The sequence below is a fragment of the Lithobates pipiens genome, unplaced genomic scaffold (genome assembly GCF_037356315.1).
Source record: "Lithobates pipiens isolate NorthernLeopardFrog02 unplaced genomic scaffold, aLitPip1_a1.2 Scaffold_30, whole genome shotgun sequence".
In the NCBI taxonomy this organism is placed as follows: domain Eukaryota; kingdom Metazoa; phylum Chordata; class Amphibia; order Anura; family Ranidae; genus Lithobates; species Lithobates pipiens.
The window spans coordinates 113,649,639-113,677,071 of NW_027507791.1; the positions used below are offsets into that span (position 1 = coordinate 113,649,639).

General features: G+C 48.7%; 1 protein-coding gene across 1 annotated transcript; it reads left to right on the forward strand.

Moving 5' to 3' along the window:
• The first annotated feature begins 24,167 nt into the window (after positions 1-24,167).
• ZNF770 (zinc finger protein 770) lies at positions 24,168-27,043 on the forward strand. The gene has a single exon (XM_077464776.1). The coding sequence runs from the start codon at positions 24,516-24,518 to the stop codon at positions 26,496-26,498; it is 1,983 nt and encodes a 660-aa protein (XP_077320902.1). The 5' UTR covers positions 24,168-24,515; the 3' UTR covers positions 26,499-27,043.
• Positions 27,044-27,433: the final 390 nt, after the last annotated feature.

Below are 27,433 nucleotides of genomic sequence, written 5' to 3' on the forward strand. Positions count from 1 at the left end.
TCAGGACTGGTATAGGTGTTAGGTGTTGATAGGTTTGCTGTGCTGCTGATTCTTGCAGCAGCCTGAGTGTCTTTTGTTAGTTTAGAGAAAGGGAAAGGACGGTGTATGCTACAGGGACAGCCAGATTAGTCTTTCATCATCATCATCATCATCATCATCATTAGCTGTTACTATCAAGGTCCACAAAAGAGCTGTTCCAGTAACCACTAATCGTTCTCTTTTTTTGCCAATTTGTATAGGGACAGGAAGGAAGCAGTGTTGTCAGGCAGTGAGGGTAATTTTAAAGACTTGCTGTTATTATTAGTTCCACAAAGGTTCTTTTCAGGACTGGTATCAGTGGTACAGTAATAGGCTTGTACATGTATAATATTCTTTCTTCCAAATATAGAAAGGATATTATACTTGACTGCTGCCCTTCTGCTGCAGTCTGCTAAACATTCACAACTCACTTGTTCCACAAAAGTTCTTATAAGGACTGGTAACTTGGTATAGGGTGCTACGGTACATAGGCTTGAGTGCGGTACAGTCTGCTGTTCTGTAAGGACCGCTATCGGTCCACAATAGATAGGGTTGACGTGCACCACTGCTGACCGCTGCCCTATACTGCAGCAGTCCTTCAGCGGTATAGGGACTGACGTACAGTCTGCTAATCACTAACACACAACCTGCTTGTTCCACAAAAGTTCTTATAAGGACTGGTAACTTGGTATAGGGTGCTACGGTACATAGGCTTGAGTGCGGTACAGTCTGCTGTTCTGTAAGGACCGCTATCGGTCCACAATAGATAGGGTTGACGTGCACCACTGCTGACCGCTGCCCTATACTGCAGCAGTCCTTCAGCGGTATAGGGACTGACGTACAGTCTGCTAAACACTAATACACAACCTGCTTGGTCCACAAAAGTTCTTATAAGGACTGGTAACTTGGTATAGGGTGCTACGGTACATAGGCTTGAGTGCGGTACAGTCTGCTGTTCTGTAAGGACCGCTATCGGTCCACAATAGATAGGGTTGACGTGCACCACTGCTGACCGCTGCCCTATACTGCAGCAGTCCTTCAGCGGTATAGGGACTGACGTACAGTCTGCTAAACACTAATACACAACCTGCTTGGTCCACAAAAGTTCTTATAAGGACTGGTAACTTGGTATAGGGTGCTACGGTACATAGGCTTGAGTGCGGTACAGTCTGCTGTTCTGTAAGGACCGCTATCGGTCCACAATAGATAGGGTTGACGTGCACCACTGCTGACCGCTCACCTATACTGCAGCAGTCCTTCAGCGGTATAGGGACTGACGTACAGTCTGCTAATCACTAACACACAACCTGCTTGTTCCACAAAAGTTCTTATAAGGACTGGTAACTTGGTATAGGGTGCTACGGTACATAGGCTTGAGTGCGGTACAGTCTGCTGTTCAGTAAGGACCGCTATCGGTCCACAATAGATAGGGTTGACGTGCACCACTGCTGACCGCTGCCCTATACTGCAGCAGTCCTTCAGCGGTATAGGGACTGACGTACAGTCTGCTAAACACTAATACACAACCTGCTTGGTCCACAAAAGTTCTTATAAGGACTGGTAACTTGGTATAGGGTGCTACGGTACATAGGCTTGAGTGCGGTACAGTCTGCTGTTCTGTAAGGACCGCTATCGGTCCACAATAGATAGGGTTGACGTGCACCACTGCTGACCGCTGCCCTATACTGCAGCAGTCCTTCAGCGGTATAGGGACTGACGTACAGTCTGCTAAACACTAATACACAACCTGCTTGGTCCACAAAAGTTCTTATAAGGACTGGTAACTTGGTATAGGGTGCTACGGTACATAGGCTTGAGTGCGGTACAGTCTGCTGTTCTGTAAGGACCGCTATCGGTCCACAATAGATAGGGTTGACGTGCACCACTGCTGACCGCTGCCCTATACTGCAGCAGTCCTTCAGCGGTATAGGGACTGACGTACAGTCTGCTAAACACTAATACACAACCTGCTTGGTCCACAAAAGTTCTTATAAGGACTGGTAACTTGGTATAGGGTGCTACGGTACATAGGCTTGAGTGCGGTACAGTCTGCTGTTCTGTAAGGACCGCTATCGGTCCACAATAGATAGGGTTGACGTGCACCACTGCTGACCGCTGCCCTATACTGCAGCAGTCCTTCAGCGGTATAGGGACTGACGTACAGTCTGCTAAACACTAATACACAACCTGCTTGGTCCACAAAAGTTCTTATAAGGACTGGTAACTTGGTATAGGGTGCTACGGTACATAGGCTTGAGTGCGGTACAGTCTGCTGTTCTGTAAGGACCGCTATCGGTCCACAATAGATAGGGTTGACGTGCACCACTGCTGACCGCTCACCTATACTGCAGCAGTCCTTCAGCGGTATAGGGACTGACGTACAGTCTGCTAATCACTAACACACAACCTGCTTGTTCCACAAAAGTTCTTATAAGGACTGGTAACTTGGTATAGGGTGCTACGGTACATAGGCTTGAGTGCGGTACAGTCTGCTGTTCTGTAAGGACCGCTATCGGTCCACAATAGATAGGGTTGACGTGCACCACTGCTGACCGCTCACCTATACTGCAGCAGTCCTTCAGCGGTATAGGGACTGACGTACAGTCTGCTAATCACTAACACACAACCTGCTTGTTCCACAAAAGTTCTTATAAGGACTGGTAACTTGGTATAGGGTGCTACGGTACATAGGCTTGAGTGCGGTACAGTCTGCTGTTCTGTAAGGACCGCTATCGGTCCACAATAGATAGGGTTGACGTGCACCACTGCTGACCGCTGCCCTATACTGCAGCAGTCCTTCAGCGGTATAGGGACTGACGTACAGTCTGCTAAACACTAATACACAACCTGCTTGGTCCACAAAAGTTCTTATAAGGACTGGTAACTTGGTATAGGGTGCTACGGTACATAGGCTTGAGTGCGGTACAGTCTGCTGTTCTGTAAGGACCGCTATCGGTCCACAATAGATAGGGTTGACGTGCACCACTGCTGACCGCTCACCTATACTGCAGCAGTCCTTCAGCGGTATAGGGACTGACGTACAGTCTGCTAATCACTAACACACAACCTGCTTGTTCCACAAAAGTTCTTATAAGGACTGGTAACTTGGTATAGGGTGCTACGGTACATAGGCTTGAGTGCGGTACAGTCTGCTGTTCTGTAAGGACCGCTATCGGTCCACAATAGATAGGGTTGACGTGCACCACTGCTGACCGCTGCCCTATACTGCAGCAGTCCTTCAGCGGTATAGGGACTGACGTACAGTCTGCTAAACACTAATACACAACCTGCTTGGTCCACAAAAGTTCTTATAAGGACTGGTAACTTGGTATAGGGTGCTACGGTACATAGGCTTGAGTGCGATACAGTCTGCTGTTCTGTAAGGACCGCTATCGGTCCACAATAGATAGGGTTGACGTGCACCACTGCTGACCGCTGCCCTATACTGCAGCAGTCCTTCAGCGGTATAGGGACTGACGTACAGTCTGCTAAACACTAATACACAACCTGCTTGGTCCACAAAAGTTCTTATAAGGACTGGTAACTTGGTATAGGGTGCTACGGTACATAGGCTTGAGTGCGATACAGTCTGCTGTTCTGTAAGGACCGCTATCGGTCCACAATAGATAGGGTTGACGTGCACCACTGCTGACCGCTGCCCTATACTGCAGCAGTCCTTCAGCGGTATAGGGACTGACGTACAGTCTGCTAAACACTAATACACAACCTGCTTGGTCCACAAAAGTTCTTATAAGGACTGGTAACTTGGTATAGGGTGCTACGGTACATAGGCTTGAGTGCGGTACAGTCTGCTGTTCTGTAAGGACCGCTATAGGTCCACAATAGATAGGGTTGACGTGCACCACTGCTGACCGCTCACCTATACTGCAGCAGTCCTTCAGCGGTATAGGGACTAAGAGTTTTGTCACAGGGTCATTTAAAAAATGACATGCAGAGGAAGAGGCAGGCCCTTCCGCAGGGGTGGTAGGGGTAGGGCAGGAGCAACAGGCTTGAGCCAAAGTGGGAAGTTGCAGAAGGTGCGTTCAATTACTTTAAAGGATGCACCAGACTTGGTTGAGTGGCTCGCTCAGCCTTACTCTTCTGCACCCTCCTCATCCTCTCGATCTGCACCCTCTTCTTCACTCTCTGCTATGTGCACCCCCAAAGACACTACCACCAACAACACGACCACCACCACCACCACCACATACCTTCCGCTTGAGTCACTGGAATTATTTTCCGATCCATATCAAGAGGACATTTCTGATGCGCAGCCACTCTTGGTATTGGATCAGGAAGAGGAGGTAGCAACAAGCGCTACTCAGCAGTCTGACGCCAGTACCCAGATCAGCCCAAGGAGGAGGTTGGTCCCCGGTGTTGCTGCCTACTCCGAGATCTCTACTTATAGCGGTGGGGAAGGTGACGTTGATGATGACGTGTCTAGTGATGTCACGTGGGTGCCCACAAGAGAGGAAGAGGAGGGGAGTTCAGAGGGAGATATGGACCAGCAGATAGGGAGGAGAAGCAGCAATGACTTACATTGCACAGCAGGGACAAAGCAGACTGCAAATGTATCAGGAGCGAGTCATCGACCATGTACGGTCACATCTGGCGCTCCCAGGACACCGGCACATGGCTCCGCAGTGTGGGCTTTTTTTAACGTGTCCGCTGCTGACAATAGCGTTGCCATCTGCAATCTTTGCAGTCAACGCGTTAGTCGCGGTAAGCCCAATACTCACCTAGGGACGACCGCCTTAAGAAGGCACATGAGCAGCCATCACCGAGCCCAGTGGGAGCAACGGAACACACAAAGCCACACTGCAGGCTCTCACCGTCCAGCCTCGTCTTCTACTTCTCCTTCTCCTCTCTCCTCACAATTGTCCTCCACTCCACCTTCCATCACGCCAAGCTCACATTTTTCTGCAAAAAGGCAGGCTTCCGTGGGCCTAATGTTTGAGCGTAAAAAAATGATGATGCCGGATAACCCTCTTGCCCAACGGTTGGCGGCTGGCTTGTCAGAACTCATAGCCCGCCAACTACTGCCATATAAACTGGTGGACTCGGAGGCCTTTCGCAAATTTGTGGCCATTGGAACACCACAATGGAAGGTCCCAGGAAGGAAGTATTTCTCAGAGAAGGGCATCCCAGAGCTATATGGCCATGTTCAGCGGCAAGTGAATGTATCTCTGGCACACAGTGTCGGTGCCAAGATACATCTGACCACAGACACGTGGTCTAGCAAACACGGGCAGGGAAGGTATATCAGTTTTACTGCCCACTGGGTGAACCTTCTGACGGCCGTCAAGCATGTAACCCGTGGCACCCGTGTAGATTTGGTTTTACCGCCACGGATTGCATGCAGGCCTGACTCTTCTTCTCCTCCTCCTACTCCATCCTCCTCCCTCTCCTCCTCAGCTGCCTCCTCCTTTTCCGCTGCTAGCGTCTCTTCCACTGCACCGCCCAAGCTCCCCAGAACCTATTCCACATGCCAGGTGAGACGTTGCCATGCCGTGCTGCGTCTGTTGTGCCTGGAAGCAAAGAGCCACACTGGCCCGGCACTCCTTTCAGCTTTGCGTTCACAGGCAGATGAGTGGCTAACACCGCTCAATTTGACAGTTGGTAAAGTGGTGTGTGACAACGGTGCCAATCTGCTTAGCGCATTGAAACAGGGCAAAATCACGCACGTGCCGTGCATGGCACACGTCTTAAACTTGGTCGTGCAGCGATTCCTTGTCAAATACCCTGGGGTCCAGGACATCTTGCGGCAGGCAAGGAAAATCTCGGCCCATTTCAGAAGATCTTACACGGCCATGGCTCGCCTTGCTGACATTCAGCGGCGACACCATCTGCCGGTCAGACGTCTTATTTGCGATTGCCCGACGCGATGGAACTCAACCTTCTATATGCTTGATAGGCTGCTCCAGCAGAAACGTGCAGTTAACGTCTACCTGTATGAACTCTGCGAAAGAAACGGTTCTGGGGAGCTGGGTTTTTTTTCACCGCGCCAGTGGCTGCTCATGCGCGACACATGCAGACTTCTGCGGCCATTTGAGGAGATCACCAAACTGGTCAGTCGCAGCCATGGCGCCATCAGTGACATGGTACCTTATGCCTTCTTTCTGGAGCGTGCATTGCGTCGTGTCATTGATCAGGCTGTGGAGGAGCAGGAGCGGGAAGATGAGGAAGTCGCAATGCTGGATGAATTCCCAGGGGGGGCTACTCTATCTGAGACAAGTCAACAACAGGAGTCTGATGAGGAGTCAGAGGAGGATGGTGCCGGGGCGGATGAGCAGGAGCAAGAAGAGCATGCTTTAAACCTTTCTGGGATCCCTGTTGTGCGAGGATGGGGAGAGGAGAATGAAGAGGACGACATTATCCTGGATGATGAGCAGGAGCCAGGCCACCACACCGCTTCCACTTTAGTGCAAATGGGGGCCTTCATGCTCCAGTGTTTTAATAGGGACCCCCGTATAAAAAGCATGAGGGTCAAGGACCAGTACTGGGTGGCAACGTACTTAGACCCCCGGTACAAACACAAAATGGCGGAAATGTTACCGCCGTCGCAGAGGGCTGTCAGAATGCAGCACTTCCAGGCCTTGCTTCGAGAAATGCTGCATTCTGCTTTTGCGTGCGCTGGCAGAGGAGCAATTCCCACTCCCAGAGAAGGATTTGCGGGTACCAATCCAACAGCGCCTGCAAGAAGAGGCCGGTTTGAAGATGTGTTGGTGACTTCGGATATGAGGTCATTCTTTCAGCCGACCCATCGACAGGTGTCATCCGGATCCAGCATCAGGGAACGCCTAGACCGTCAGGTGTCCGACTACATTGGGTTAACGGCCGATGTGGACGCTCTGAGGAGTGATGAACCCCTAGACTACTGGGTGGGCAGGCTTGACCTCTGGCCAGAGCTTGCCCAATTTGCAATCGAACTGTTGGCTTGCCCCTCATCCAGTGTCCTGTCCGAAAGGACGTTCAGCGCAGCAGGGGGGATTGTGACCGATAAGCGTACTCGCCTAGCTCACCACAGTGTTAACTACCTCACATTTCTAAAAATGAATGAGGCATGGATCTCGGAGGAATTCAACACATGTGACCAGTAGACCATGTATATGTCTATAAACTATTTTTTTAATCAAGCACACAGACCTTCTTAATTCATTTGGCTCACTTCCTTGACCCAAAAAAGCACACCGTACTATATGCCCCTACCCTCCTCTTTGAAGAGGTTGAGCGGTGTCATATTTCTACTGGGGCTGCTTATGATATCCCTGTGCTGTGCTGACTTCCTCCTGGGGGTTCTTATTATGAAGGGATCACACTATCCCTGTGCTGTGCTGACTTCCTCCTGGGGGTTCTTATTATGAGGGGATCACACCATCCCTGTGCTGTGCTGACTTCCTCCTGGGGCTGCTTACGGTGCTGCTGTCAGTGCTGTATGTCACGGTGCTGCTGTCAGCGCTGTATGTCACGGTGCTGCTGTCAGCGCTGTATGTCACGGTGCTGCTGTCAGCGCTGTATGTCACGGTGCTGCTGTCAGCGCTGTATGTCACGGTGCTGCTGTCAGCGCTGTATGTCACGGTGCTGCTGTCAGCGCTGTATGTCACGGTGCTGCTGTCAGCGCTGTATGTCACGGTGCTGCTGTCAGCGCTGTATGTCACGGTGCTGCTGTCAGCGCTGTATGTCACGGTGCTGCTGTCAGCGCTGTATGTCACGGTGCTGCTGTCAGCGCTGTATGTCACGGTGCTGCTGTCAGCGCTGTATGTCACGGTGCTGCTGTCAGCGCTGTATGTCACGGTGCTGCTGTCAGTGCTCTGTATTACGGTGCTGCTGTCAGATGCCTCTATCACGGTGCATGTGTCATTCCGGTATGTCACGCTGCTGGTGATCATCTCCTGCACCCTCTTCTTTGCCTACCCTGGTCCCTGACCTTCCCTCTCCTCCATTGCCTTCATTAGCTCCATAGTCCTGAATTGTTAGAACAATTTCCCAAATAAAATAAAAATGCTTGTAGTTATCGATCCCAAATTCACCTCATACATGTATTATGTCATTGTCCAGATGGTGGGACTACGTTTTACCCCCTAATAATTACCACGTGGCCGCAAATTCGACATGAAGGTTTGCAAAGTTCGCCTCCCATTGAAGTCAATGGGGCCCGCGGCGAACGGTCGGTTTCGCGAACGTTTGGGTCCGTTCGCATTTCGCGTTCGCGAAACGTCCCGTCGGAAGTTCGTCCATCACTAAAAATGACACCCCAAAACACATTCTGCTACTCTTCCTGAGTATGGCGATACCACATGTGTGAGACTTTTACACAGCCAGTCCACATACAGAGGCCCAATATTGAAGTAGTACATTCAGGCGTGCTAGGAGAATAAATTACACATCTCATTTCATTCCTACTTATCACACTTTTGAAGGTCCTTGAGCACCAGGACACTGGAATTACCCAAAAAATGACCACATTTTGGAAAGCAAACACCCCAACGTATATTCTGTGAGGCATGGGCTGCAGATAGGTACTCGGGTACTCTGAGGGGCTAGAGACAGGTACTCGGTTACTCTGATGGGTTGGTGACAGGTACTCAGGTACTCTGATAGGCTGGTGACAGGTACTCGGGTACTCTGATGGGCTGATGACAGGTACTCGGGTACTCTGATGGGCTGGTGACAGGTACTCGGGTACTCTGATGGCCTGGTGACAGGTACTCGGGTACTCTGATGGGCTGGTGACTGGTACTTGGGTACTCTGATGGGCTACAGATAGGTACTCGGGTACTCTGATGGGCTGGTGACTGGTACTCGGGTACTCTGATGGGCTACAGATAGGTACTCGGGTACTCTGATGGGCTGTTGACTGGTACTCAGGTACTCAGTTGGGCTGTGACAGGTAATCATATGGATTGTGACAGGTACTCAGATGGACTGTGACAGGTACTTAGGTACTTAGATGAACTATGACAGATACTCTGATGGACAGTGACAGGTACTTGGGTACTCAGATGAACTATGACAGCTACTCAGGTACTCAGATGGACTGTGACAGGTACTCAGGTACTCGGGTACTCAGATGAACAGTGATAGATACTCAGATGGACTGTGACGGGTACTTGGGTACTCAGCTGAACTGTGGCAGGTACTCGGGTACTCAGATGGACTGTGACAGGTACTCGGGTACTCAGATGGACTGTGACAGGTACTCGGGTACTCAGATGGGCTGTGACAGGTACTCAGGTACTCGAATGGGCTGTGACAGGTACTCAGACTCAGATGAACTGTGACAGGTACTCAGATGGGCTGTGACAGGTGCTCGGGTACTCTGAAGGGCTACAGATAGGTACTCGGGTACTCTGAAGGGCTGATGACTGGTACTCAGGTACTCTGATGGGCGGTGACAGGTACTCAGGTACTTGGATGGGCTGTGACAGGTACTCAGATGGGCTGTGACAGGTACTCAGATGGGCTGTGACAGGTAATCATATGGACTGTGACAGGTACTCAGATGAACTGTGACAGGTACTCAGGTACTCGGGTACTCAGATGAACTGGGACAGATACTCAGATGGGCTGTGACAGGTAATCATATGGACTGTGACAGGTACTCAGATGAACTGTGACAGGTACTCAGGTACTCGGGTACTCAGATGAACTGGGACAGATACTCAGATGGACTGTGACAGGTACTCAGATGAACTGTGACAGGTACTCACGTACTTGGGTACTCAGATGAACGGTGACAGGTACTTGGGTTCTCAGATGAACTGTGACAGGTACTCAGGTACTCGGGTACTCGGATGCAGGGCCGTTTTTAAGGCAGGGCAAAAGGGGCAGCTGCCCTGGGCCCTGTCATTGTTGTGGGGCCCAAAGCAGCTGCCTCATACTTGGAAACTATCCCAGTTTAAATTCCCTTGAGGTTTTAGTCCTGTGCTGTATCCCAATATCTCAGTGTGACGTCCTGTTACTAATGCTGCCTAGCTCTGCCCTATTGTGTACAGATGACTCACCTGCAGACCTTGTGTTTACATGTACATTCTGACATTGATATGTAAATAGTTGTGACATTCATATGTAAATAGCGGCAGACCGGCAGGATTCATATATAAATAGAGACAGTAGTCATATGTATATTATGCCCCCCTGAGGTCATATCCACCATCACCTATACTGAATGCTGCCCCCTGGGGCGGCAAAAGGGGCATGCTTGAAAGTCCTGCCTACAACTGTGGTCATTAAGCCTACCAACAGCCTGTTCTGCCAAGGTAAGCAAATTAGTGGGGAGGAGGGTAGTGTGGGGTGTGCAGAGGTAGGTAGCGAATAGCAAAGATGAGCAGGGAGGGGATGTACAGAGGTAAGTAAGATGGGTGCAAAGATGAGCAGAGGAGGCAGGTAGAATTAAAGGAGAAGGGGAGTGGAGAGGATGGGGGAGGTTTAGGGTACAGAGGTCAGCATGGATTTAAGGAAGCAAAGGTGTACTGACAGGGTGGATGAAGATGTAGGTCATGTGTAGGGCAGCCTATTCATTTCAATGGGCTGCTCTATGTGCTACAAATGTGGAAAGAAACTTCCAAACCCCTTTTCCAAAATCAGTGAGCAGTATTGATGTACAGTAATCTCTAGCAACCAATCAGCCAGCAGAAATTATGTGCTGTAACCTCTAGCAACCAGTCAGTGAGTGGTAATGATACACTGTAACCTCTGCAAACCAATCGCAATCGCTGTCTGATCTGATTCAGTAAACTGATTTTGAGTTTAGCTGCTTTTCATAGCATGTCTCAAAGCAGGTGGAGAGCGAAACTGCATGGAGGTGGGGGCCCAATTTTTTTTTTTGCCCAGGGTCCAATAAATATTAAAGACGGCCCTGCTCAGGTGAACTGTGATAGGTACTCGGGTACTCAGATGGACTGTGACAGGTACTCAGATGAACTGTGACAGGTACTCGGGTACTCAGATGGGCTGTGACAGGTATTCAGGTACTTGAATGGGCTCTTTACACAGATATGGGATAGTTTGTGTCCAACACCTCATCCAGGTGCGGCGATCCCATCTGCGGACGTCATATGACTATAGCCCGTTATTAAAGTGGTTAAGCTCGACGTTTAGAGGCAGAAAAAATAAACCTTCTGATTTGCATTTTTGAGAGCAGTTTTGTAGCAGAAAAAAAAACAAAAAACAGTAAACGCTCCTTACTGACTGCAAAAACACTCTATATGAGCATTTTTTTCTGCCAAAAGCACTGGCGTTTTTTAAGTCCAGTGTGCATGGTCCCTAAAGTTTCGCACACACAATGAGATTATTGGACGAATGATTGTCCGTTTTTTTTGCTTGCTAGTCTCATATTGAAAATGAAAGGAGTTGTAAAGGCAGAACGTTTTTTTTATCTTAATGCATTTTATGCATTAAGATAAAAAGCCTTCTGTATATAGCAGCCCCTCTAATACTTCCCTGAGCCCTTTCTTTGTCCAGCGATGACCACGAGTCCCTCGTAGTGATGGCCGAACGGTTCGCCCGGCGGTCGTTTCGCGGCGAATTTCCGACATTCGCGGTCCGCACGTTCGAACGCCTTTTTCCGTCGTTCGCCGCGGCGGACTTACGTGTTTAATGTATACAAGAACTTTAACCTTTGGTGACACGTTTATCATGTGATACAGGACAGCCAATTGAGACATGACAGCACATGGACACTTGTACATTCCCCCTAACCTATAAATACACCCGATCCGGTGGCCATTTTACATTCTTTCTTCTGTTACGATAGGGACAGGTTCCTGTGTGGAGTAGGGAGAGATAAACCACTAGCTATTTGGTACACAAAAGTTCTTTTCAGGACTGGTATAGGTGTTAGGTGTTGATAGGTTTGCTGTGCTGCTGATTCTTGCAGCAGCCTGAGTGTCTTTTGTTAGTTTAGAGAAAGGGAAAGGACGGTGTATGCTACAGGGACAGCCAGATTAGTCTTTCATCATCATCATCATCATCATCATCATTAGCTGTTACTATCAAGGTCCACAAAAGAGCTGTTCCAGTAACCACTAATCGTTCTCTTTTTTTGCCAATTTGTATAGGGACAGGAAGGAAGCAGTGTTGTCAGGCAGTGAGGGTAATTTTAAAGACTTGCTGTTATTATTAGTTCCACAAAGGTTCTTTTCAGGACTGGTATCAGTGGTACAGTAATAGGCTTGTACATGTATAATATTCTTTCTTCCAAATATAGAAAGGATATTATACTTGACTGCTGCCCTTCTGCTGCAGTCTGCTAAACATTCACAACTCACTTGTTCCACAAAAGTTCTTATAAGGACTGGTAACTTGGTATAGGGTGCTACGGTACATAGGCTTGAGTGCGGTACAGTCTGCTGTTCTGTAAGGACCGCTATCGGTCCACAATAGATAGGGTTGACGTGCACCACTGCTGACCGCTGCCCTATACTGCAGCAGTCCTTCAGCGGTATAGGGACTGACGTACAGTCTGCTAATCACTAACACACAACCTGCTTGTTCCACAAAAGTTCTTATAAGGACTGGTAACTTGGTATAGGGTGCTACGGTACATAGGCTTGAGTGCGGTACAGTCTGCTGTTCTGTAAGGACCGCTATCGGTCCACAATAGATAGGGTTGACGTGCACCACTGCTGACCGCTGCCCTATACTGCAGCAGTCCTTCAGCGGTATAGGGACTGACGTACAGTCTGCTAAACACTAATACACAACCTGCTTGGTCCACAAAAGTTCTTATAAGGACTGGTAACTTGGTATAGGGTGCTACGGTACATAGGCTTGAGTGCGGTACAGTCTGCTGTTCTGTAAGGACCGCTATCGGTCCACAATAGATAGGGTTGACGTGCACCACTGCTGACCGCTGCCCTATACTGCAGCAGTCCTTCAGCGGTATAGGGACTGACGTACAGTCTGCTAAACACTAATACACAACCTGCTTGGTCCACAAAAGTTCTTATAAGGACTGGTAACTTGGTATAGGGTGCTACGGTACATAGGCTTGAGTGCGGTACAGTCTGCTGTTCTGTAAGGACCGCTATCGGTCCACAATAGATAGGGTTGACGTGCACCACTGCTGACCGCTCACCTATACTGCAGCAGTCCTTCAGCGGTATAGGGACTGACGTACAGTCTGCTAATCACTAACACACAACCTGCTTGTTCCACAAAAGTTCTTATAAGGACTGGTAACTTGGTATAGGGTGCTACGGTACATAGGCTTGAGTGCGGTACAGTCTGCTGTTCTGTAAGGACCGCTATCGGTCCACAATAGATAGGGTTGACGTGCACCACTGCTGACCGCTGCCCTATACTGCAGCAGTCCTTCAGCGGTATAGGGACTGACGTACAGTCTGCTAATCACTAACACACAACCTGCTTGTTCCACAAAAGTTCTTATAAGGACTGGTAACTTGGTATAGGGTGCTACGGTACATAGGCTTGAGTGCGGTACAGTCTGCTGTTCTGTAAGGACCGCTATCGGTCCACAATAGATAGGGTTGACGTGCACCACTGCTGACCGCTGCCCTATACTGCAGCAGTCCTTCAGCGGTATAGGGACTGACGTACAGTCTGCTAAACACTAATACACAACCTGCTTGGTCCACAAAAGTTCTTATAAGGACTGGTAACTTGGTATAGGGTGCTACGGTACATAGGCTTGAGTGCGGTACAGTCTGCTGTTCTGTAAGGACCGCTATCGGTCCACAATAGATAGGGTTGACGTGCACCACTGCTGACCGCTGCCCTATACTGCAGCAGTCCTTCAGCGGTATAGGGACTGACGTACAGTCTGCTAAACACTAATACACAACCTGCTTGGTCCACAAAAGTTCTTATAAGGACTGGTAACTTGGTATAGGGTGCTACGGTACATAGGCTTGAGTGCGGTACAGTCTGCTGTTCTGTAAGGACCGCTATCGGTCCACAATAGATAGGGTTGACGTGCACCACTGCTGACCGCTCACCTATACTGCAGCAGTCCTTCAGCGGTATAGGGACTGACGTACAGTCTGCTAATCACTAACACACAACCTGCTTGTTCCACAAAAGTTCTTATAAGGACTGGTAACTTGGTATAGGGTGCTACGGTACATAGGCTTGAGTGCGGTACAGTCTGCTGTTCTGTAAGGACCGCTATCGGTCCACAATAGATAGGGTTGACGTGCACCACTGCTGACCGCTGCCCTATACTGCAGCAGTCCTTCAGCGGTATAGGGACTGACGTACAGTCTGCTAATCACTAACACACAACCTGCTTGTTCCACAAAAGTTCTTATAAGGACTGGTAACTTGGTATAGGGTGCTACGGTACATAGGCTTGAGTGCGGTACAGTCTGCTGTTCTGTAAGGACCGCTATCGGTCCACAATAGATAGGGTTGACGTGCACCACTGCTGACCGCTGCCCTATACTGCAGCAGTCCTTCAGCGGTATAGGGACTGACGTACAGTCTGCTAAACACTAATACACAACCTGCTTGGTCCACAAAAGTTCTTATAAGGACTGGTAACTTGGTATAGGGTGCTACGGTACATAGGCTTGAGTGCGGTACAGTCTGCTGTTCTGTAAGGACCGCTATAGGTCCACAATAGATAGGGTTGACGTGCACCACTGCTGACCGCTCACCTATACTGCAGCAGTCCTTCAGCGGTATAGGGACTGACGTACAGTCTGCTAATCACTAACACACAACCTGCTTGTTCCACAAAAGTTCTTATAAGGACTGGTAACTTGGTATAGGGTGCTACGGTACATAGGCTTGAGTGCGGTACAGTCTGCTGTTCTGTAAGGACCGCTATCGGTCCACAATAGATAGGGTTGACGTGCACCACTGCTGACCGCTGCCCTATACTGCAGCAGTCCTTCAGCGGTATAGGGACTGACGTACAGTCTGCTAATCACTAACACACAACCTGCTTGTTCCACAAAAGTTCTTATAAGGACTGGTAACTTGGTATAGGGTGCTACGGTACATAGGCTTGAGTGCGGTACAGTCTGCTGTTCTGTAAGGACCGCTATCGGTCCACAATAGATAGGGTTGACGTGCACCACTGCTGACCGCTGCCCTATACTGCAGCAGTCCTTCAGCGGTATAGGGACTGACGTACAGTCTGCTAAACACTAATACACAACCTGCTTGGTCCACAAAAGTTCTTATAAGGACTGGTAACTTGGTATAGGGTGCTACGGTACATAGGCTTGAGTGCGGTACAGTCTGCTGTTCTGTAAGGACCGCTATCGGTCCACAATAGATAGGGTTGACGTGCACCACTGCTGACCGCTGCCCTATACTGCAGCAGTCCTTCAGCGGTATAGGGACTGACGTACAGTCTGCTAATCACTAACACACAACCTGCTTGTTCCACAAAAGTTCTTATAAGGACTGGTAACTTGGTATAGGGTGCTACGGTACATAGGCTTGAGTGCGGTACAGTCTGCTGTTCTGTAAGGACCGCTATCGGTCCACAATAGATAGGGTTGACGTGCACCACTGCTGACCGCTGCCCTATACTGCAGCAGTCCTTCAGCGGTATAGGGACTGACGTACAGTCTGCTAATCACTAACACACAACCTGCTTGTTCCACAAAAGTTCTTATAAGGACTGGTAACTTGGTATAGGGTGCTACGGTACATAGGCTTGAGTGCGGTACAGTCTGCTGTTCTGTAAGGACCGCTATAGGTCCACAATAGATAGGGTTGACGTGCACCACTGCTGACCGCTCACCTATACTGCAGCAGTCCTTCAGCGGTATAGGGACTAAGAGTTTTGTCACAGGGTCATTTAAAAAATGACATGCAGAGGAAGAGGCAGGCCCTTCCGCAGGGGTGGTAGGGGTAGGGCAGGAGCAACAGGCTTGAGCCAAAGTGGGAAGTTGCAGAAGGTGCGTTCAATTACTTTAAAGGATGCACCAGACTTGGTTGAGTGGCTCGCTCAGCCTTACTCTTCTGCACCCTCCTCATCCTCTCGATCTGCACCCTCTTCTTCACTCTCTGCTATGTGCACCCCCAAAGACACTACCACCAACAACACGACCACCACCACCACCACCACATACCTTCCGCTTGAGTCACTGGAATTATTTTCCGATCCATATCAAGAGGACATTTCTGATGCGCAGCCACTCTTGGTATTGGATCAGGAAGAGGAGGTAGCAACAAGCGCTACTCAGCAGTCTGACGCCAGTACCCAGATCAGCCCAAGGAGGAGGTTGGTCCCCGGTGTTGCTGCCTACTCCGAGATCTCTACTTATAGCGGTGGGGAAGGTGACGTTGATGATGACGTGTCTAGTGATGTCACGTGGGTGCCCACAAGAGAGGAAGAGGAGGGGAGTTCAGAGGGAGATATGGACCAGCAGATAGGGAGGAGAAGCAGCAATGACTTACATTGCACAGCAGGGACAAAGCAGACTGCAAATGTATCAGGAGCGAGTCATCGACCATGTACGGTCACATCTGGCGCTCCCAGGACACCGGCACATGGCTCCGCAGTGTGGGCTTTTTTTAACGTGTCCGCTGCTGACAATAGCGTTGCCATCTGCAATCTTTGCAGTCAACGCGTTAGTCGCGGTAAGCCCAATACTCACCTAGGGACGACCGCCTTAAGAAGGCACATGAGCAGCCATCACCGAGCCCAGTGGGAGCAACGGAACACACAAAGCCACACTGCAGGCTCTCACCGTCCAGCCTCGTCTTCTACTTCTCCTTCTCCTCTCTCCTCACAATTGTCCTCCACTCCACCTTCCATCACGCCAAGCTCACATTTTTCTGCAAAAAGGCAGGCTTCCGTGGGCCTAATGTTTGAGCGTAAAAAAATGATGATGCCGGATAACCCTCTTGCCCAACGGTTGGCGGCTGGCTTGTCAGAACTCATAGCCCGCCAACTACTGCCATATAAACTGGTGGACTCGGAGGCCTTTCGCAAATTTGTGGCCATTGGAACACCACAATGGAAGGTCCCAGGAAGGAAGTATTTCTCAGAGAAGGGCATCCCAGAGCTATATGGCCATGTTCAGCGGCAAGTGAATGTATCTCTGGCACACAGTGTCGGTGCCAAGATACATCTGACCACAGACACGTGGTCTAGCAAACACGGGCAGGGAAGGTATATCAGTTTTACTGCCCACTGGGTGAACCTTCTGACGGCCGTCAAGCATGTAACCCGTGGCACCCGTGTAGATTTGGTTTTACCGCCACGGATTGCATGCAGGCCTGACTCTTCTTCTCCTCCTCCTACTCCATCCTCCTCCCTCTCCTCCTCAGCTGCCTCCTCCTTTTCCGCTGCTAGCGTCTCTTCCACTGCACCGCCCAAGCTCCCCAGAACCTATTCCACATGCCAGGTGAGACGTTGCCATGCCGTGCTGCGTCTGTTGTGCCTGGAAGCAAAGAGCCACACTGGCCCGGCACTCCTTTCAGCTTTGCGTTCACAGGCAGATGAGTGGCTAACACCGCTCAATTTGACAGTTGGTAAAGTGGTGTGTGACAACGGTGCCAATCTGCTTAGCGCATTGAAACAGGGCAAAATCACGCACGTGCCGTGCATGGCACACGTCTTAAACTTGGTCGTGCAGCGATTCCTTGTCAAATACCCTGGGGTCCAGGACATCTTGCGGCAGGCAAGGAAAATCTCGGCCCATTTCAGAAGATCTTACACGGCCATGGCTCGCCTTGCTGACATTCAGCGGCGACACCATCTGCCGGTCAGACGTCTTATTTGCGATTGCCCGACGCGATGGAACTCAACCTTCTATATGCTTGATAGGCTGCTCCAGCAGAAACGTGCAGTTAACGTCTACCTGTATGAACTCTGCGAAAGAAACGGTTCTGGGGAGCTGGGTTTTTTTTCACCGCGCCAGTGGCTGCTCATGCGCGACACATGCAGACTTCTGCGGCCATTTGAGGAGATCACCAAACTGGTCAGTCGCAGCCATGGCGCCATCAGTGACATGGTACCTTATGCCTTCTTTCTGGAGCGTGCATTGCGTCGTGTCATTGATCAGGCTGTGGAGGAGCAGGAGCGGGAAGATGAGGAAGTCGCAATGCTGGATGAATTCCCAGGGGGGGCTACTCTATCTGAGACAAGTCAACAACAGGAGTCTGATGAGGAGTCAGAGGAGGATGGTGCCGGGGCGGATGAGCAGGAGCAAGAAGAGCATGCTTTAAACCTTTCTGGGATCCCTGTTGTGCGTGGATGGGGAGAGGAGAATGAAGAGGACGACATTATCCTGGATGATGAGCAGGAGCCAGGCCACCACACCGCTTCCACTTTAGTGCAAATGGGGGCCTTCATGCTCCAGTGTTTTAATAGGGACCCCCGTATAAAAAGCATGAGGGTCAAGGACCAGTACTGGGTGGCAACGTACTTAGACCCCCGGTACAAACACAAAATGGCGGAAATGTTACCGCCGTCGCAGAGGGCTGTCAGAATGCAGCACTTCCAGGCCTTGCTTCGAGAAATGCTGCATTCTGCTTTTGCGTGCGCTGGCAGAGGAGCAATTCCCACTCCCAGAGAAGGATTTGCGGGTACCAATCCAACAGCGCCTGCAAGAAGAGGCCGGTTTGAAGATGTGTTGGTGACTTCGGATATGAGGTCATTCTTTCAGCCGACCCATCGACAGGTGTCATCCGGATCCAGCATCAGGGAACGCCTAGACCGTCAGGTGTCCGACTACATTGGGTTAACGGCCGATGTGGACGCTCTGAGGAGTGATGAACCCCTAGACTACTGGGTGGGCAGGCTTGACCTCTGGCCAGAGCTTGCCCAATTTGCAATCGAACTGTTGGCTTGCCCCTCATCCAGTGTCCTGTCCGAAAGGACGTTCAGCGCAGCAGGGGGGATTGTGACCGATAAGCGTACTCGCCTAGCTCACCACAGTGTTAACTACCTCACATTTCTAAAAATGAATGAGGCATGGATCTCGGAGGAATTCAACACATGTGACCAGTAGACCATGTATATGTCTATAAACTATTTTTTTAATCAAGCACACAGACCTTCTTAATTCATTTGGCTCACTTCCTTGACCCAAAAAAGCACACCGTACTATATGCCCCTACCCTCCTCTTTGAAGAGGTTGAGCGGTGTCATATTTCTACTGGGGCTGCTTATGATATCCCTGTGCTGTGCTGACTTCCTCCTGGGGGTTCTTATTATGAAGGGATCACACTATCCCTGTGCTGTGCTGACTTCCTCCTGGGGGTTCTTATTATGAGGGGATCACACCATCCCTGTGCTGTGCTGACTTCCTCCTGGGGCTGCTTACGGTGCTGCTGTCAGTGCTGTATGTCACGGTGCTGCTGTCAGCGCTGTATGTCACGGTGCTGCTGTCAGCGCTGTATGTCACGGTGCTGCTGTCAGCGCTGTATGTCACGGTGCTGCTGTCAGCGCTGTATGTCACGGTGCTGCTGTCAGCGCTGTATGTCACGGTGCTGCTGTCAGCGCTGTATGTCACGGTGCTGCTGTCAGCGCTGTATGTCACGGTGCTGCTGTCAGCGCTGTATGTCACGGTGCTGCTGTCAGCGCTGTATGTCACGGTGCTGCTGTCAGCGCTGTATGTCACGGTGCTGCTGTCAGCGCTGTATGTCACGGTGCTGCTGTCAGCGCTGTATGTCACGGTGCTGCTGTCAGTGCTCTGTATTACGGTGCTGCTGTCAGATGCCTCTATCACGGTGCATGTGTCATTCCGGTATGTCACGCTGCTGGTGATCATCTCCTGCACCCTCTTCTTTGCCTACCCTGGTCCCTGACCTTCCCTCTCCTCCATTGCCTTCATTAGCTCCATAGTCCTGAATTGTTAGAACAATTTCCCAAATAAAATAAAAATGCTTGTAGTTATCGATCCCAAATTCACCTCATACATGTATTATGTCATTGTCCAGATGGTGGGACTACGTTTTACCCCCTAATAATTACCACGTGGCCGCAAATTCGACATGAAGGTTTGCAAAGTTCGCCTCCCATTGAAGTCAATGGGGCCCGCGGCGAACGTTCTGTTTCGCGAACGTTTGGGTCCGTTCGCATTTCGCGTTCGCGAAACGTCCCGTCGGAAGTTCGTCCATCACTAGTCCCTCGGCCATCTGGGACTCTCCTCTTGATTGGCTGAGACACAGCAGTGGCGTCCCGTGGTTGTCAATCAAAGTCAGTTAGCCAATCAGGAGGGGGTGGGGCTGAACGGCAGCTATGTGTCTGAATGGATACACAGAGCTGCAGCTCGGCACAGGTGCCCCCATATCAAGATGCTGGCTGTGGGGGCACTCGACAGGAGGGAGGGGCCAGGAGCAGCTAAGAGGGACACAAGAAGTGGAGGATCAGGGATGCACTGTGCAAAACCAACTGTACAGAGGAGATAAGTATAATGTGTTTGTTATTTCTTTTTTTTTTTTTAAAACAAGACTTTACAATCACTTGAAGAGTTTATTAAAGTTATGAAAATTCTCGTATGCCAGAATAAAAATTCAGAAGTGATGTAATGCAGTGTATTACTATTTTATTTTCAAAAAACAACTGTGTTGATTAAATGAAAATCGTATGATCTGGTATCATATGAGAAATATTTTCATGCTTGTCCCATTGGCAAATATCGGCTGAATTGTTGTGATTGGCTCTCAAAAGCTGTGTATTAACAATAGACATGGGTGCCGTCAATGAATTTGTTTCGTTCTGTTCCGTTATGGTTCGTATTAAAATTAATTCGTAATTCGTATTTCGTGTCCGAAATTCAATTTCAATTCGCACGAAATAAGAATTGTCGTTAGGTTCGTTAACTTGTACGAACGTTCTTTACAATGAATTTAAAGGCAAAAATATACCTCAATATGACGGTCGATGCTGATGGAAGTTTGGTTTTTATCCGAAATACAAAATTCAGTTGAAGAATTTCCTATCCGAAATACGAACTTTCGTTAGATGAGGGCCTCCCACCATCCCTGTGCTGTACTGACTTCCTCCTGGGGATTCATAACCAAAAGTTTGTGTTTCGTACAAAATTCAGACGCATGGCAATTCGTTTTTCGGATCCTCCCGAACGTATGAATTTAGGGAAATTCGTACGAATTTGAGATTCGTACGAAACGAATTGCACATGTCTAATTAACAATCAGGTTATCATACGATTGCTTCTAAAGCAGTATTTTTCGTATGATTTTCTGATCATGTGTATGGCCTGTAGGTCTGTTTTTTTGTTTTGTTTTTTCAAAAGAAAAAGCTTTCCTGCAGATTTGTCAGTTACAGGTACTAGACCAACCATTTACCACCGACAAGGGTGCTTATAATGATCAGCGTTTACTTATTTATGTATCCCAAAAGTAAAAAAACAAAACAATAAAAACCTGCTGCTATAACTGCTTTTAACGTGTGAGCTGAAGTTCGACTTTAATTTGTTAGTGTATCTAAATCTGTTAGTACAGCCAACACACTCTCTCCCCCCCCCCGACTGAAAATGCTGCTGTCCAAAGGTACTACCTGTGCTCCCTCTTCCAGAATGGGGATACTCTGATATGGGAGGTGTGTTATAGGCCAGATCACCAGATGAAAACAGAGTGGAAAAAGCCAAAGAAAACAAATTCAGCCACCACATCTAATGATTGGTAAGCTGCAACATATCACATTTTCGGTTTTGGGTTAAATGCTGCTTTAAGGGCTAAATGCTTGTTAAGTCTAAGGGGTAAAGGATGAAAGTGTAATACTTACCTCATACCTAGATCCAGCAGCCTCTTGCTCCCTCCTTTTCCCATCATAGCTTCTAGTCTGGGAGGGGTCTTTGTTATCCTCAGTAGCCCTGCAAAATTCAGACAGACCTAGAAATAGAACGTGTTTCAAATCTGTCCGACAGACTAAATTCCTATCAGGAAAACCGTTCATCTGTATGCTGGTCCGACAGACCAAATACGACGCAAGGGCAGCTATTGGCTACTGGCTATTGAACTTCCTTTTCTAGTCACATTGTACGTCATCACATTCAAAACAAACGGGCTTTCGACCGGACTTTAGTCCGTTTGTGTGTGGGCAAGTCCATTCGTTCGGAAGTCCATCGTAACTGTCGAAAGTCCGTCAGGAAGACCGTCGGACCTTTTCTGCCGGTGTAGGTGGCATTAGTGCAACTTGTGGCTGGGGAGACTTAGAGGATAGGCATTGGAGGATCAGTCATATAGATGGAGGTAAACTGCCAGATTGAGGAATAATGTAAGTAGGACAACTTATTTCTATTCTTTTACTCCTAGACTTAACAAGCATTTAAAGCCGAACTTCAGGAAATAGGCAAAATGCAGTGGGGACCCCACACACTATAATAGTAAATGCCTGTTTAGTTTAGGGGTGCATAAGGAGTAATACATAACTTATTCCTTACACTAGCACGACCCCTCCAGCTGTGTGATAGGTCCAGCATTCCTGCTTCCCTAAGGTGCTTTTGGATTCCATCATGTGCTCACCTCCTCAGATCCATGAATAATACATCTGTGCCCCCCGTCATGTTTCTGAGGGACAGGCCACAGCCCAGAGCCCAGAGTTTCAAGCAGAAGAGAACAGCCCTGGAGCGAGGGAAAGGGTAAGTAATGCAGGTTAACCCTGCACCACCTCCACCAGCCTTTCTTAGCCAGGGTTCCATGGAACCTAGGGGTTCCTCCAGAGGTTGCTCGGGGTTCCCCTCCCACTAACACCAATGATGTTTTCAGCTATCTGTAAGAGGGGCGATTCTTCCTACTGACACAAATGTAAGGAGCGTTCTTCCAACTGACCATCACACTAATATACTGAGGGCTTGAGATATACTAAATATTAACGGGGGTTCTCTGAGACCAAAACATTATTTTAAGGGTTCCTCCACATTAAAAATGCTCCTCTAGATTAAATTAGCATTTAACCCTTGCAGTGGGTAGCCAAATGGGGTTTTGATGTGTTTATGTAGAGGTGAATGGCAGGGACATTGCTTGCTCCAACTGTAGACGTTGGGAAGTGACGTTTCCAACCTGCTTTATGAAGATCCACGCCCCCTTTAAGAAGAAAAATGATTAGTTAAAATCGCAACTGCTTTTTATACCACTAATATTCCTTTATATTGGCTTTTGAAATTTACAAATGTAGCAACTTAGAAACTGGATGAAAGGTTTAGCACTGGGAACCACTTTTTGAAAGATAAAAAAAATGCATTTTATATAAAACTATATATATGAGACCCAGGGCCGGCCCGTCCATTGAGGGCGCACTGGCACCGCCCGCCCCCCCCCGCCCCCTAAGCCATACAGGAAGCCGGATGCATGGATTCCAATGGTGTTTTTTTAAGCACGTGATTAGAGCCAGAAGCTCTAATAGGCTTTAAAATAGGGTGCGCTCTGGGCACAGAGCACTGTGAATGGATCCCACCCAGGTGTGTTACAATAGTGAATGAATTCGCTATTGTGACACTGATCCACATCCTGACAAATCAGGAAGCGGGTTCTGAGACCCGTCTCATGATTGGCTAAAAGGACAGGCGATTGGATTGGACGCCTAGGAGGAGACCCGATGGAAGCCGCAAGTCGCTGCCCATCTGCAACCTAGATGGGGCAAGTGCGGGGCTCAATGACCGACACCGATCGTGGGGAAGGGGGGAGGGTAGTGCGGGTAGCCTGACCGACAGCAAGGAGCGGGGGTTGAGGGCTGCCACTGACCAACCGCCACTGATCAGACCAAAATGAGGGACAAATGAGGAGGAAAGAGGGACTTAGTTCCAAATCAAGGACAGTCCTTTGAAATACTATGGATTTATCATCTTTATGGGGCAGGCAGATGGGGGGGTTAGAAACTGCACAAAGCTCTATAGCACCCCCCGATGACTACAGTCAGAGCCAGCAATGTCTCCCTATTACACCTACATAAACCAAGCTAAACATTCCTGTTTATGACATTTTTCTGCCAACATTGATAACCAGTGACAATCAGACGGTGCTTAACCACCCTGTGGGGACATCCACCTGTGCTCTTTACATTCTCTATAAGGGTGTACGCTCGGAGATCGGACAGAGCTCTATATAACACAGACAGTACAGCACTTATATTCCTTCCAGTCTTTCTTTCTACACAACACGTGCGGCCGCTCGCCAGCAGGGGACGCTGACTACGAATGGCATTTGCGGCAAATCAAAGATGGCTTCCACAGCTTCAGACGCCTTTCGATGTCGTCAGCTGACTGACATTCTGACTCTATCACACAGGCAGAAGATTTCCGGGTGCAGGCTATGGATGCTGTCCTCACTTCACCCTAAGAGGACGCACAGAACACAAGAATATCTGGAATGGTGTGTGGGCAGGCAGTAGAGAGCTTCCAGCAGCGCGGTATAGCCGTAAAGCAGCAGTTTTGTGACATAGCTCAGTACAGGACAGCCCTGGAAGTGATCTGTACAAAGCAGTAGAGCTGCTGCTGGCAGTGATCAGCCATTGACAAGCCAGTCTACCCCCCCCCTGTACTGAGTGTGTTGCCATGATGTGAAGCCAAGGAAGCTGATGTTGAGCACAGGTTGCTGCAAGGACCATGCTGAAATCCCTGGAGAGCAGGGCTGTGAAGAAAGCCCCCAGGAGGCGGCCATACAGCTGTGATGTTTGCCCCAAGCAATTTGAGACCCCTTCTAAACTGGCCAGGCATTACCTGACCCACACCGGCCAGAAGCCCTTCCAATGCCAGGACTGCAGCAAGACGTTCCGCCAGATGGTGCACCTGGAGAGGCACATGATGACCCACGCTCTGCCCTTCCAGTGTAATATCTGTCACCGACACTTTAAAAACGCAGACACTTTTTCCAAGCACCAGCGACTGCATCTTGAGGGCGCCCGGCTGAAAGCCAGGTTGCCCAAAAGGCCTGGGGCTACCCATCAGAGGAGATGTCTGTCTCTGCCGCCATATTGTTTTGGGTGCCAGAAGACATTCGAAAGTGAGGAGAAGAGACTGCTCCACCAGTGCGACTTTGTGAATGTCACTGCTAACCGAAAACCAGAAAGTCAGCAATGTGGCTTGTGTGACAAAGTGTTTCCTACCCGTTCCAAGCTGGCCAGACACTTCATGATCCATACAGGCCAGAGGCCCTTTGCCTGTATTCTTTGTGGGAAGGCTTTCCGGCAGAAGGCTCACCTCAAAATCCATGAGCTGACCCACACTCAAGAGAGGCCCTTTCAATGCAGTCAGTGTTTTAAATCGTTCAAGAGACCAGAACAGCTTTTCAAGCATGAAACAGTCCATGTGGCCGTGCCCTCTGTTCAAATCATTGGGGACATTTCTGCTACGGAGCCTTTACAAGTGAAGGAGGAGCCTGAAGAGATCATCCCCGTCTACGATATTCCTTTCCAGTGTTCCACGTGTGACCAGTGCTTTGATAGTAAGGAGACCCTAGATGGTCATATGTGCGGAGGAATGAACACTGATGTCACTGTTTCCATAAAGAGTTATGATGGGATACCTGTAAAAAATACAAAAAGACGCAGTGTTTATTTGGACCCTTGTGGTGCGGCTTTTCCCACTGACTCTGAACCATCGGAGAGAGCACTAAAAACAGAACATCTGGAAGGAACCAAGCTCGGTGACCCCAGTGCACTAGACTACCAACAGTTTTCTGTCCCCAGAAATATATTGCAGCTGCGTCCCCAACAAAAGGTCAAATTTCCCAGAAAACACTTTGGACAGTCTCATCTGCTTCTTGGAAAGCACTTCAGAAACCCACATTTCAATATAAACAATAATAGAATGATGAATAGAGATGCAGCAACTTTACATAGTACTTTTCACGCTGCTGAGGAAGGAGACCCTGAACAGCTCAGGGACACGTTTCATCACTTTTTGCAGCAGGCACAAAATATTTTACTGACAAGACGGAAAGTGAGGAGGTGTGACCGCTGTGAGAAAACCTTCCCTACCATGTCAAAGCTGCGTAGGCACTACCTCATCCACACTGGACAAAAACCCTTTACCTGCACGGAGTGCGGGAGGAATTTCCGTCAATCTGCCCACCTAAAGCGACACCAGGTGACTCACACTGAGAGAGATCACCTGTACAGGCCACAAATTGCTTTGGGCGATTATCAGTCATTATCATTTGATCCATGGCAAGAAAACCCAAGTTACCAGTTCAACCAGCACTCTTGTAGGCCTGTAGAAGACAGCCAAGACTTTAGCATAATGGCTTTTGTGGTTCCTGAAATAAAAGTAGAAATGGAAGCAGCTGATTTGACCGAGGTGGTAAAGAAGCCAGTGGTTACTAAGAGGGCAAGGATAACTTTACCAAGAGTTCATAATGCTAAATCGAGCCAAGAAAGAGCGCTGCAAAAATTGAGGACCCAAGCAGTTCAGAAGAGGTACAGATGCAGTCTGTGCTCCAAGAACTTTCATTCACCTTCCAAACTTGAGCGCCACCACCTTACACATTCCGGGCAAAGGCCCTATATGTGCCAGGAGTGTGGCAAATCCTTTCGGCAGGATCCTCACCTAAAACGACACATGGTTACCCATGGTAATATGACGGCATAGGTGGTTGACTCTTGGGAAAGGTTCTGGGCTTCTGTTATGTTGATTTTCTCACTCGTAACAAAGGAGTTGATTTACAAAAACTGAAGAGTGCAAAATCTGGTGCAGCTAGGCATGGCAGCCAATCCGCTTCTGACTGCAGCTTGTTCAATTAAGCTTTGACAAAAAAAAAATCTGGAAGCTGATTGGTTTCTATGCAGAGCTGCTCCGGATATTGCACTTTTTAGTTTTAGTAAATAAACCCCAAAGTGACCACGCTTGCAGGTTCTATCATTGTTTATTTACAAATAGTCTGTAAAATGAAGTTCACTCTTAAACAATTACAAAAAAAACTACCAGAATATTTGCTTTACAGATGTTACAGCAGGAATTGCTTCTATTTCCTTCTCTATGGATTATTTCACCTTTGTTTAATTGTTTTACTGATTCCTGTATATTTCTGTGGATGTACGTCTTTTCAGATAACATTTTTTCAGTAAAAGTTAATAAGTGTCGGAAATATTGTGGTTGCAAAACTTTAATATATTAAATATTTTTTTCTCTATCTATATACTGTATGTTTTGCAGGCAAAGGCAGGATACCTTGCAAACAGCATCAGACAGGAAATTGCCTTCTTGCCTTGATTCAATGCTGGTTTGGATGTTTTGTGATAGAGTACACTAAAATAAAATATGTTCTTATATATGCGACCCATTGGGGGATTGCCCTTAACTCCTTGTCCCAGAGACACAACAGGAGGTAAAGGCAAACCTTTCCAAAGTGAGGTAATCACTGGTTGTCACCAGAAGAGTTCCCAACTATTCCTGTTCTGCTGACAATTCGAAATATGGGAAGATTTCTATTATAGTGTCTCCATTTGGAAGATTTCCTTTGACCTGTTGCAGTGACCACTGTAAATTGTTAACACTTTTCTGTCCTGTTACAAAGGTCAGTTAAC